General features: G+C 40.4%; 2 protein-coding genes and 1 long non-coding RNA gene across 9 annotated transcripts; 1 reads left to right on the top strand and 2 right to left on the bottom strand.

Moving 5' to 3' along the window:
• Positions 1-53: 53 nt before the first annotated feature.
• LOC116927355 lies at positions 54-8,837 on the bottom strand. 6 transcript variants are annotated; one of them, XR_006648984.1, is made up of 11 exons: positions 8,703-8,837; positions 7,276-7,419; positions 6,995-7,106; positions 6,773-6,921; positions 4,302-6,705; positions 4,125-4,210; positions 1,305-2,384; positions 907-1,238; positions 681-846; positions 540-620; positions 54-444 (listed from the first exon to the last, which is right to left on the bottom strand). It is a non-coding gene; the product is annotated as an uncharacterized LOC116927355 (long non-coding RNA). The 6 variants fall into 6 exon arrangements; XR_006648986.1 differs by lacking the exons at positions 7,276-7,419; positions 8,703-8,837 and having other exon boundaries at positions 7,010-7,221; XR_006648987.1 differs by lacking the exons at positions 4,125-4,210; positions 4,302-6,705; positions 6,773-6,921; ... (1 more) ...; positions 7,276-7,419; positions 8,703-8,837 and adding an exon at positions 3,116-3,296 and having other exon boundaries at positions 1,305-3,011.
• Positions 7,320-8,932, top strand: LOC116934764 (keratin, type I cytoskeletal 10). 2 transcript variants are annotated; one of them, XM_045176279.1, is made up of 5 exons: positions 7,320-7,451; positions 7,527-7,578; positions 7,933-8,247; positions 8,340-8,525; positions 8,727-8,932. In XM_045176279.1, the coding sequence occupies exons 1-5, from the start codon at positions 7,437-7,439 to the stop codon at positions 8,762-8,764; spliced, it is 606 nt and encodes a 201-aa protein (XP_045032214.1). In that variant the 5' UTR covers positions 7,320-7,436; the 3' UTR covers positions 8,765-8,932. The 2 variants fall into 2 exon arrangements, with proteins under 2 accessions (XP_045032214.1, XP_045032215.1); XM_045176280.1 differs by having other exon boundaries at positions 7,933-8,226.
• A 332-nt stretch (positions 8,933-9,264) lies between these two features.
• On the bottom strand, positions 9,265-10,952 carry LOC123474147 (discoidin domain-containing receptor 2-like). The gene is made up of 6 exons (XM_045176038.1): positions 10,810-10,952; positions 10,451-10,687; positions 10,290-10,382; positions 10,042-10,186; positions 9,699-9,978; positions 9,265-9,425 (listed from the first exon to the last, which is right to left on the bottom strand). The coding sequence occupies exons 1-6, from the start codon at positions 10,950-10,952 to the stop codon at positions 9,265-9,267; spliced, it is 1,059 nt and encodes a 352-aa protein (XP_045031973.1).
• Between the last annotated feature and the right edge of the window lie 2,433 nt (positions 10,953-13,385).

Genomic DNA, 13,385 nt, shown 5'->3' on the forward strand with positions numbered 1-13,385 from the left:
ACACCCTCAGGAATCCGCCACCGCATCGACAAAGAGAAGTCCCTACTGGTGCATTGCCTAAGGCGCCTTGCGGCGAAGGCCATTGCGGCCGGTCCCTACAAGCTACAAAAAAAATGGGACGCAAACGGGGTGGCAGCCAACGGGTTAACTTAAACATAACAATGCAAAATAAAACAATACCAGGACGACGATCCACGGTGAACGCGAAGGAGAAGCCGGCGACGAAGTAATGGCGTAGAAAAAGACGGCCAAGACGGCGATGAAACAAAGGCGAAGACGGCCAAGACGACGATGAAAAAAAGGCGAAGACGGCGAAGACGACGATGAAACCAAATCGAAGACGGCCAAGACGACGAGACGGAGATGAAGGCGAAGACGTCAACGAAGACAGCGATGAGGTGAAGTCGTAGACAACAACGACAGAAAGACGAAGAAAATGTAGTTCTAAATAGATTAAATAAGGCAAAAAAAGAAGTAAGTGATTTTGAGCGGAAAATGGCATTTGTCTGATAAAACGATGAAAAAGACAAAGAACTTACGCGTGTGGTCCACTGGGGGGGAAAACTACCGAAATTGTCAAACGGCAGAGTTGTACCGAAGGAAGATGAATATTTGCAGTCCTGTCACAGAAGTTTTTCTTACAACACAACAATGCTCCATAACATAGAAACTTAAAATACCAAAAAATGGAGATGTTGTTAAAGCCTATCCACGTGAGCTGGCTAAGTAATGGTGAGAAGAACAGCAGCTAGATAATCCACCAAATGAAAATACCATGGAAAGGCAATGACGATGAACCTTATTCAATGTTGGCATTCAGCAGACTAAGAAGAGAGGAAAAGAAGCCTGTGTAGAGAAAATTGTTACAGATGTGTGTAGTTGAAGATAAGTAATGTTCTGAAATACCACATTGAAGAGCTGAAGGGTATGGATGATGGTTGGCTAATCAGAGAAACTTGGAAATCTGGATACCTGGGATGCTGAGGGCTGATGGTTAGCAACACAAAGTAGATGAAGACTCTGTTGTTGACTGACAAGATAACACATCACTAAGCTTAAACAAAAGGCTTGAGGTCCATTAACAGTACTTGAACTGGATGGTGATCTTCATGTAAGGAATAGTGGCTTTCTTAAAGTGTCAGGATCCCTTGTGGTACATTGATAGCAGGAATGCAGGCTGCTGGTTCAGGCGCTGGCATTGCTGACAAGGCGAAACAACACCACGTACAAACAGCAATCTATTTCAAGGGTTTCCTTCTCAATGCATACCCAACGACAGCAATACTGAATAGATAACAACATACCGTAAATTTTTTGACGAAAAATCCTTTAAAACACATAACAGGGTAACGTAACAAACACCCATTTAACCTGTCATTCATGATATTTATCATAGATGCACATAAACGCCATCTAGAGTTTCCGCCTAGAACCAAACATTCTATTTTACTTTGAATGTTGAAATAAGTACAATACTTGCTTTTAAGTACTTGAATTTTGCTAATCTCTGATAGCTGAATTCCAATTTTAGGCATAATATCCTAGAATATCAACTACTAGTTGCAGCACGAAACGCTAAACATTTGTAGGTAAAGCTGTCGTAGCTCGTAGGATCAGCCTGTAGTGTTGAAAGCAAGAAAAATACGGAATAATAGCTACCAAACCCTAACGCATGCGAGAAAGTATTTGAAATTGTTAGATCAATACAGCTCATTTTTTACTTTTTGCATATTGTCACGAAAATTTTCCGGAAGTAACCGGAAGTAGCCAATATCACCGGAAATAGTGATCCCATAACAAACGAGTAGGATTTTCGTGATCCTTATTAAATTTGGGTTGGGAATGACTTGTTTTTAGCCAAAAGTTGGATTTGACCAAAAATCGTGATTTTTCACAGGAAAATTTGCGATTTTTGACGATTTTGGGGTATTTTGAGTTGATACATGGAGTCGACCCCAAATTTGACGAGGATCACGATAATATGAATCTTTTTTCTGACAGACCAACAAGTTAGTAGTTGTTTGGCATTTTTAAACCGGAAGTCAAACCAGAAGTCAAAATTCCGGAAATCTAAAAAATGAACTTTGTTCTCCTTTAAATGGTTAACCTGATTCTGATAGTTGTAAAATTAAACTATTGTAAATAAAAATTATGCGATGTTTCAAAGGTTCTAAAAGTATAATTTCAGTTCCGACTACTACACACTACTACTTTTTATTCTACATAGAGTAGAATAAAAAAATCATACATTTAAAACGATTAATCCTCTTACTTACTTGGTATTTAGGGAAAACCTGCCAAAGATGCCAGTACTTGTCAAAACAATGTTTGGCTTCTTCTAGTATCTGGCTGGAGGCTCCTTCGATGGTTCGTCTGCTCACGAACTGCCGCGAATGCGTGAATGAAAATGTCACGAGGAATTACAGTTTAATACTTTCATAACCCTCCACTTATCCATGTATTGGTATTCTTTATGGTTTAACCAATAAGTATCATCAATCAATCCAACTGAAAAGTGAAGAACACCTCTGGGTTTTAAGAATAAAGATTGGGTGCCACTGCTCCATTCTTAAAACCGTCATCTGACGCTTCAATAAGCAGTACCTTTTCCGCTTACCAAAGACGTCAGAGCTGTTCTTCACTTTTAGAAGTCTACGTACCCTTTCCTACAGTCACATACTTTATGGTACCACTCTGAATAGATTTTAACAATTTGCGAACATATGCCGCATTTTCTGAATGTTCCATTTCAGGAAATTGGCATAACGCCTCGAATAGCCTTCGGAGAGCAACAACAACCCACCCAGCTGCACCTTAACAATGTTCCATTTATTCGACGAAAACTAAATGCACCCATTATTTCCGACAAGTGTGCATGTATATTAAGGAATGCTCAACAAGTCATCACTTGAATTTTCGATGATGAGATCATTTGCATAAGCAACGTTCGTAAATCAAATCATTCCCACTCCCTTGTCCAGGGTGGTTTCGCCGTCAGATCATACAAGACCCTGAAAATTCCTGGAACAGTTAAGACGGCTTCAACATCTTGTCTACCACCTAATAAGCGGTATCCATATTTACAGCAAGATCTGTTAAAAAACTTTTTACTTACCTCTTGGGTTCAAATGGGTATCAATAATTGCAGTTAGTCCAGTCATAAAACCCTGTGAAAAGAAGTCGAAAAACGACCGACTGATATCATGATGGAATGCGTTTACTCGAATCGCGATCAAAGTGAAGAGGGATCAAGACGATTGGCATCTGGGTGCGTCTTATAGCAACCGGAATCGTAATATTTTTGAATAATGCTTATCTTAAAGTCGCCAAAATGTTACTCGTTGTAGGAGGTTAACCACGATTCCTTTCCGAATATGTAGCAAAAGGTTGGTTGTGGAAAGGGTAAGAGGGTGTCTAGTTTCGTTTGGTTGTGTCTGATCAGAGCTAAGTTCTACGCGATAGCTATAAATTCGGCAATCTCCCTGCAAGGAAGATGAATCTTTATAAAACTCCACCAACAAAACGTCTAAATTGCGAAGCTTTTTACCTTAACACCGACAGTGCGAATAGGCAGTAGCGTGCCAACATATTAGTTGTGACAGGACAGTTCTCCCATTGGCATAATCGACCATCAAATGAATCAGCACTTGCGTCTCACTGAAACCGTTTCAATGAAAGGTTCTTCGGCGCAAATGATTCGAATTGACAAAAAAATAAAAAATAAAAAATACATTAATGGGGCTCGAGTGCAACGGTCTAGACAGAAAAATGTCCACAGCATTTGCGTTGGAGGGCTGCTATCGTAAAATATCGAAACATAAGCTCTCAAACAATGCTTGATAAACATGCTGTTTTTGAACTTCAAGATATCAATATTTGTCGAGCGATTATAGGTCTATGGATGTGCGCAGGGTCTGAGGGAAACTTTATCAGTATATCTGTTGGTTCTTGCATGCAAAAACAATTTTCCCCTTTAAGGGGGATTCAGTGGGGCACCAACATTTCCACATATTCCGTTAAGCTTGTTTTTACATCCTAATAGCTAGGAAGCATCTAATGCGTGGTGCTAATCCTATTAATTAACGCTACCGTACATGCTGTTTATGATTGCAACAGACACTCACCGAAACGGTAGTTGGGAGTACACGGGGCACGATGTTCTGATTCCTTTGGAAAAATATCATCGACGATATGGGGATTGTCATATGGCCTGCATATACAAACAAACAATATAATGTGATTATATAGGTAAAGTGTGAAGCAATAAAGAAAAAAACAGCGACAAAAATAATCACACTTACGTAAAGTTTTTCAAAATTGAAAAACAATCGCAACTTCTGCACGATTCCAATAATTCTTTTCAAAATTTCGTGGCTGAAGGGGAGAACAATAGGAATCACTTGATTTCGTAAGCGCATTTTTTTCTAATGGCGTGATACATAAAAAAAAAAAAACCTTATCATCAACAAATAAAACTTTCAAAGGTTGTGCTGAGAGAGACGTGGCGGGATATCGAACCGTGGCAGGGGATATATAAGGGACGCTAAGTTGTTCAATCGCCATTCAAAATTTCAAACTGAGCATAAGGTCTACCCTTCCTTTCTTAAAAAAAAACTCCGACGCGTGATGAAAAAAGTCACCAAACCGACAAATGGCCGTTATATCAAAACTGAAAGGGATTTTATTTGGTCGATATCTATGGGTAACCAACACTGCCAGCGGTGGTAAGAACTTCACGAACATCCTAAATTACAAACTGCTTCGATTGCTAAGGAATAAAAAATAAAACTTTTTCGCATTGAAAAAACCATTTTTCAGGGATTCTTTTGGCGGCCGGAGATCTTATTCAACAGACTATTGAACACTCTAAAACGAGCGGCAGTAAGAACAAGAATAAGGAGCGATATGATTGGAAACGATCAGGTGACTTGATTATTCACTAATGACTTTCCACTAGACGTAAACATTCAAATCTGCTCACCGCAACATCAGGTCGAATGATGGCAATCGGCTTAACCCTGGGCCTTCCGCATCATTTCTGGTACAAGTTTCTGGACCGCGCTATCCCGGGAGCCTCACTCCTTTGTGTCGGCAAAAAGATTCTGCTTGATCAGACCATCTTTTCCCCGTTTAACAACGTCTCCTTTTTCATGGGAGCTGGCCTCCTGGAGGGAAGCACGACCCGGCAAGCGTGGGACGAATTGAAATCCAAATTCCTGATGGTTTACAAGGTACATTTTTTGCTGGTATCCTATGCCTATGAGATTTAGCTCAAGTAGATGATTTATCAGAGTCTATCGGAATGTTCCAGACATTCCCATAACTCCAGTGCAGAAAGCTTTGCTATTAGTTATTAGGGTGTGGTGGGGATATAGTTACAGTATGGTGTTGCAATACAAAGTCTTGTTTGTAGTGGCATTATCGATACGGGATCTAGACGTCACACGTAATCTCATACGACTTGTCCGTTATCTATGATCTCTAGAATGTAAGCAATGCTAGTGGTGATCTATAATGCTCATGTTTTTTTCGCAATGGCTGATCAACAGGTCATCAGGAGGTTTTTCGTTTAAATTAAATTTAATGAAGCACCTGAAATTGTGATCTCATTCTTTCACCTTCACAGGAAAACGGTGACAAAAAGGAAAGAAAATCTCAAAGTTCTCAAGTTGAAATTGACTTAAGTTTTTTTTTTAAAGATTAAATTGAGAGAATTTGACTTTTACCTTAGCCAAAGCTTTTTGAATTTACTTATAGCTTTCACAAAGGATGTGTAAATTCCATCTTGAACCTGTTCTGAGAAGAGCATGTCTCAACATTCAGAGGTACATTATCCATGCAACAAATGTTGAACAATTCATGATAACGAGTTATTGCTTATCCAACAGCTCTACCATAAAAAACCAGGACAATTTTTCCGAGTTTCTTATTTGATTTTCAAAATAATAATATTCAAAAATTTGAACACTTTACCAGCGTGTCGTTCGTGTTAACACTTTGCATTCCATCAATTTCCAGTTGACCGTCGTGTTCCCAGTCATTTGGCTTTACCTAACAAACAATTTTAATCAATTTATTCAGACCGACTGTTCGGTATGGCCTCCTGCACAATTCATCAACTTTTTTTACGTATCACCTGTCTATCGAGTGTTGTACGTTAACGTTATGACTGTTGGCTGGAACGTTTTTCTTTCTTACGCCAAATACTTTGTAAGTTACCCCCATTTTTTTTAAAATATTGAGCGTCGTTTACGGCTGTTGAAATATTTCCTTTCGTATTTTAGGACAAGACGAATATCCGGATGGAAAGCGATCTTCCAGCCATCGCCATGCCATTATAAGGATTCACATTTGTGCTACGATTGCGAGACAACTTCATTTCTCTTTTTTCTTTTCTTAATTTTTTTTAACGCGTTTCATTTTCGGTTTCCATCCGTCGCAACGAATCACGCAAAGCTCGTTCTGTTTACAAAATAATAATTTAGAAATGGGTTTTATTTATAGCTAACGTTTAAAGGAGGACAAAACAAAAAAACAAACAATTTTATTTATAAGTTGATGATTGGCGATTTTTTTATGGCGATGAAAATAAACATGAAATTACCTGCCGTTACACTTGTTCCCAATCTGCTTTCTAGACTGCATTTCTAGTATTTAAAATAAAAATTTGATGCTTATCATATCTGAAGTTTGTAATGACCCAACCTTTGAACAAGCAACGGTTACTAGCTCAGAGATGTCGTATATGAAATCATTTTTACTGATTACCTACCAGGTTCTTCGATGATGTTTAGGTCTCCGCCAAAAACAACTGACAATAAATGGTCATCTTTAAAGATGTGAAAGCTCAGCGAGTATTTTCTTATTGTCCTATCGCCCTTTGTTGACAGTTACGAACCGATTAAAATTCCTATTAACTAGCTGTCAAGTGTTTGAACGATGAAGATAAGTGAAAGCGCATTCGATCCAAAAATGGTTGTCATTTTAGACGTACAATAAATTCTCTCACCGAAGATCAAAGTAGGTCATCATAACTGGGCCGTCCCAATAGTTTTAGATGTTCATGAGGCAAAAAAAACCCTTCTTCTCCGACATGCTATGATGACCTGAATAAAAATAAACAAAACGGAAGAAAAGTAAATTGATTATCAATACAATGTTTTCCAACTCGAAAGATTCCCACAGTAGGCTACTCTTGACAAAAGCAATAAAGAGGATCACTTTCTCGTGTTATTGTTTTGTTTTTAACCATTATGTTAAGACGAACATTGTTACCATCCTTATTAGATCCGATGGATATAAACATTACTCCGGCAGTTGGTCGTCATCCAGTGGCCCCGATAAGGCACAATTTTTCTTGGCAGCAAAATCTAAATTTTGTAGTTCCCACGCCAGGACTTAATCTAAAGTTCAATTCACCTGAAAAACAAAAAACCATGGCATTCAAAATTGTAAGGAGAGTGACGTTAGTATTTGGCATATGCGCATATGTTATTATTATTATTTTTTAAAATCTTGATTGACAGGCGATTTGCGTTTTGGCCGCTCTCATCGGATTTGTTTGCGCTGGTTACAAAGGTACGGTGTTCGTGTTTTTCCCAAGATAGTCTAACGTTGTTTTGAATAACAATGTTCGTGCTATTGCGTCTCAAGGAAAGATTCGGTTCGTAATCTTGTTGATTTTGTTGTCTAAAGTTTGTACCACATGGTATTTGCGACGGCCTACGACTAAGCTACGACGTCGATACAACTAAGAGCGTTGCGCAAGCTTAAGCTGCTATGTTCAAAATAAGATTATTGCGTAAAATAAGCGATGCTTACGTTGAACTAATGTTTGACTGGAAGCGTACTGTTTTCATGTGCACAAGATTCAACTGTTTAGTCATCTTGTAAATGTTCAAATTGCTAAGACGAATGAACTCTTATATTCAGCTGGAGGCAGCGGAGGATACGGTGGAGGATACGGTGGAAGCGGAGGGTACGGTGGAAGCGGAGGGTACGGCGGAGGGTACGGTGGAAGCGGAGGATACGGTGGGGGATACACAGGAGGTAGAGGATACGGAGGCAGTGGAGGATATGGAGGCAGCGGAGGATATGGAGGTAGCGGAGGATACGGTGGAGGATACAAAAGCAGTGGAGCTTATGGCGGAGGGAGCGGATACGGGGGAAGCGGAGGTCATGGTGGACACGGAGGAAGCGGAGGCTACGGAGGAGGTGGATATGGAGGTAGTAGTTACGGAGAGCAAGGTAGCTTTTCACAAATTGACATTTACTTTACTAATTCACTACTACAAAACCCAATAAATTCCACCTTCAAACTTAAAATTCAATATTAATAGACGGTGGGTACGGCAGTAGCAGCTATGGTGGAGGAGGTTACGGTGGTAGCGGACACGGTGGAGGAGGGTACGGTGGTAGCGGACATGGCGGAGGATCTTACGGCTGCAGTAGCCATGGCGGAGGCTACGGCGGAAGCTACGGAAGCAGTCACCATGGCGGGGGAGGCCACGGAGGAGCAGGATACGGTAAAAGCCATTTACAAACGACCAAATGTGATCGAAACTTTTGCTTTTGTTTTCAAATGTTCAGTCAGTTAGATGATCCAAGATAATGCAGATCATTAACTCAAAGAGAAAACATCGTGGCAAACACACAATTTGAATTTATTCTAATGGTGTACTAAAAAAATCAAAATAGAATACCCAGACTTTTGTTGTTCATTACAGGACCTTATGGTAAAGGTGGCGGAGGCTACGGTCGGTGATCTCGTCAGTGCAGCAGTTTCTTACTAAAGAAACACTTTGACCACACATTTACGTGTAACTTCTGGAACATCATTCGTTTCTCACTTTGTCCTGTTTTCCTGTAAAACAAAAAAATTAAGAATTAAGATGTGCAAAACTTAAAGAGGAAATAAACGGATATACCTGTTTCTCGGTGAGTTCCAGTGATCAGCAATTACGAATTGACATTAGAGATCCAGGGTAACACGTGGCCAAACAGAGCGTTAAATTAGAATCGATATTTTTTTTTTCCTTTAACCTAAAAAACGAAAATGAATCGCACCGTTGGAACCAACGATCAATATACTTAATCTCAGGAATGACGTGTTTGCACACAGTGCTGCTGTCGATAGTGTATTAAAATTATATTTAACAGATGTACATGTTCGTGGTTTTGCGTTGACTGGGAAGTTTACAGATAAAATATTTACAGCGTAAAAGAGTCATTTCGACTGATAAGTTTGGGTGTACGATACCAAGGTCAGATACCAAAGTGCGACGATGAGAAGCTCTCCGGAATAGCCGGAGATATCCAAATACTTGGGACTCGCATGCATTTTCTCAATTCTGATCCGACACAATGTCGCTCAATTTGCAATGGATCGCTTATGCTGGACACTTGTGGAACACAACAAAAAGATTCTGAGATAAAGCATGGTTAAAATAAAACATTAAAAATTAAAAAAAAAACGTGAGTATTATAGCGATGAAAAATGAAAACCACGTTGTACAATGGGATAGTAAAAAGTGCCGAGAATGTACGTGAACGGGCTTAAATATTAAGAGAATCGAGGCGACCGCGCATTTTGTGTCAACCCATTTGTTTTGTTCTTTTTTGTCCTGTGTAATTTACACGGTTTTGTTATCTGGTGAATTCGGATTCATTCAAGGTGGGTGAATAGCCGAGGTTTTTACGTTGCAGGAAAAGGTGGATTTCACGGAAGGAGGGACGTTCGGTGGGTTGTCGCCGCCAGCATTCGCACATCAAGTCGTAAATATCGCGAGGGCAGTGCTGCGGTCTCGACAGCGAAACACACGGGGGTGCGCTGACGACCGTTCCCTGTGCAAAATGCTGCAAATTATCCACAACTGCATCGTCGCTAAGCTCTTGGTAAGGACGCTGCCGGCCAAGGACCAATATTTCCCACAGCGTCACTGCAAATGCCCACACGTCACTCTTGGTCGTATATTTCCCCTAGATCAATGGATGTTTACAGTTAGAAAACTTTCTTTCGTACAGTCCAAGTCGACTCAATACCTGTATTACGGATTCCCATGCCATCCAGCGAACTGGTAAGCCGATTACTTGATCCTCCGCGCGATAATAATCCAATCCGTATATGTCGCTGTCTGTACCGAAATCGCAGATTTTGACCTGAAGTCCTTTGCCAACCAAACAGTTCCTGTTTGTTTGTTGTTTTGTTTGTTTGTTTTTTGTGTGTGGGAAATATTGGATTAGTTTCCGGTAACTCGTACAACAACAAGAACAACGTGAAGTGAATTTACCTGGCGGCCAAATCGCGGTGAACGAAATTTAGAGACTCAAGGTAACGCATTCCCGAGGCGATCTGACTGGCCATAAATATCAAACTTCCCATTCTGTTGGCATAGATACGTAGAAAATATTTAGAAAAACATTGTGGAAATCCACTCTAATGAGTTCATACGTTAACGTTTCGTCCGGAGTAGAGAACGTTTTTGATATGTTGTTGCGGCTGTCGGACGAGTTGTGGTGGTTATCCGGTCTGAATCGATGCAGTTTGAGAAATTGGTTCAGATCGCCGAATTCCAGATATTCTAAAACGACGCAAAAGGGCTCTTCCGTCGTGCAAACGGCCAAAACACGCGACAAGTGCGGATCGTCCAGAGCTGCCAATAGCCTCACTTCCTGGTAGAATCCCGACCTGATGAGAGTGAGCAAACACACACCGGATATTTGAGGTTAGAAGATGAGAAAAGAAAAGAAACGAAATCAAAAGCACTTCATCAAACAAGAAAGCCAAAGAAATAAAAAGAAATGAATTACTTGTCTTTGTCTGACGTGTTGGGAAGATATTTGGCGGCCACAAGTCGCCGTGAAGTGTAGACGGCACTTCCGTATTCGGGAACGTGTTCGGCTTCGGCTTTATAGACGGTACCAAACGCCCCACTGGCGATGCGTTGGACCATATGCAATTTGCTGCGTGGTAATTCCGGTATGATCAGCGATTCGGCCCGTGATTTCAGTGCGGACAATAATTCTGCTCGGTCGATCGGCTACAAATGCCATTAAATAATAAATAAAGTAAATGAAACCAAAACAAAGACATTTGATACTTTAAGCCAGCAGGGCTTCAAGTCCCAAGTTCTTTTTCCGCTTTTAAAAAGTTGAGAATTTCAGCCGTTGGAAAGCGAAGTTCAGAAATGAAGCAAACTAGAACTAAATTCATAACTTATGGCCTCGTCTACCAGCCGAGTCAACTGCCGTAATACGAGGGCAAAAGTCTGGTTTCACTGGCTCTAAATTTGCATTGAAAACAGGGATAAACTATTCAATAACGCAACGAATACACTGGAAAGCAGCACACAAGTCCTGAATGTCCAGGAAAACGGGGCGTCGAAAACGGATCAGGTCTAGACGCTAATCCAATTAAAGGCAGAACCGAAACGACCCAAGTACACTTTCGGGGTCGTTGACTTGGTTTCGCTACGTTTCTGAATTTTCTTGCCTTTTGCCAATACAACAACAACAACAACAACAAAACACGTTCAAAAAGGGAGATCCCAAACTCGCAGTCGACCATGGACTCCCTCCATTAAAATAAGAACGGCGTCGCAAAGTCGCGACTTGCAATCAACAAAGCGTTCGTGCAGATCATGGGCGTCTGTATAACGACGCCTCAAAAATGGCGGTTTGTTAGAACCAAAAAAAAGGAACCCACATTTTTACTGCCATTTTTTATTTTTATTTTAAAAAGAAAGAAAGAAAGAATAATAATAACGCAAAGCAAATGAATTATCGGATGAGAAATGGCACTTTGAGAGATCGTTTCTCCCTGCCAGTTTGAACGTCACCCAACATTGGTCTTGATACATATAAGAAGATAGCATTTAATGTTTCCTAAAGATGTTAAGTCGGTTGACGCTGGACGTACAAATAACGAAGCCATAATGGGCACTAAACAAACATAAGCCATCGTGAAAAAAAAAAATAGGAGAAGCGTTAAAAAAAAGAACGTTTCCATCTTTTATTTTGGAAATTTTCCTTCTCCTTGCAAACGTCACGGTGAAGCCCAGAATCTTTTCAGCTACTAGGTCAAACCATTTTTATGTTATTATTATTTTTTTTTTCCCTTCGCTTATTTTAGAGAGAAAAGATTAAATGAGCAAAGAAGGTCGTTACGTTCTTGTTATCGATCAGTGGCGCCGGGTCGACTATGAATTCTTTAACGGGGCCGCAACGATCAGCCAATAGTTTTCTATTTAGTGTACGTGGCATTATCATCATAATTATTACGAGTTTTTTTTTATTATTTTAGTTGCACTTCTCATAATTTTTTATGTTACAAATACGTCCTCCACATTCCATTTTTTATTTAGAAATTCATTTACCTTCTCAGCCCGCTATCAATTTGCCCATGCCGTTTGTATACATTGAACATAACTGACGATAACGAACAACGAATTGCGTCACGGGGTTTCTACGGAAATCGAATTCATCGTGCAACCGCTAAAAGATTGTGAGTAGACCGTCAGCACTGTTCCATTTGGTTTATTTACATTTGAATGTGATTGGCCTCAAAACCTTTCAGCGCATGACGTGATCTCATAGTTCCTTTGATTGGATCGTCCAAACAACCCATTTTTCTTTCGTCTATTTTGGTGCAACCACGAATTTTAACGAAGACGATGTCTCTATATGCATTTGAAATACATTTTTCTTTCAAGCGTGTAGCACTTTGAGCGGTTGTTTTCACCTTGCTCATCAACGTTTCTTCGACGGTTGCGTGAACACGTCATATAACAAAGAATAAGATTTGATTCGAGGCAAGGCAGGTAGCGTGAGCCTTTCCGATAATCCAATACCACTTGAAACGATTACAGGAAACGACTTCAGTCCCCCTACAGTCGGTCATTCTTTTTCTTGGGACCCATTTAAGATAATCGATTTATTATGCTGATAATGCATGTGTGCCACGTGCAAGGCACGAAAGATGGAGTGCTCCATCGCGTGCCGTGGATGTACATCCATCATTGGGCCCTTTGTCAATCAATATCCTAAAAGATTAACAGCAGATTGCCTGAACTACGCGAGCAGGAAAGACGCTATACTATGGACATAACTAACTCAGTAGACGGGCCGTTTCTATCCGGATGTGGCTGCGCAATCTAACATTTTCTGAACCGGACGGGAATTTTTCATGTCTAGAGAATTCTACATTTGGGACGTGAGAGCTAACAGACTGTCTCACCTTTTTCAATGGACTGGATTCGCTGAATGCCGTTCAAGTGGCCGATCTGATTGTTGTTTTTGCTGCCTCCTAGACGGACGGATGCTGAGGATGCCGAGCCAGTGGTCGTCGTGGAATGAGAAGATGAGGCCAAAGTGTCGATTTCGATTGC

This window comes from Daphnia magna, linkage group LG7 (genome assembly GCF_020631705.1).
Source record: "Daphnia magna isolate NIES linkage group LG7, ASM2063170v1.1, whole genome shotgun sequence".
Classification (NCBI taxonomy): domain Eukaryota; kingdom Metazoa; phylum Arthropoda; class Branchiopoda; order Diplostraca; family Daphniidae; genus Daphnia; species Daphnia magna.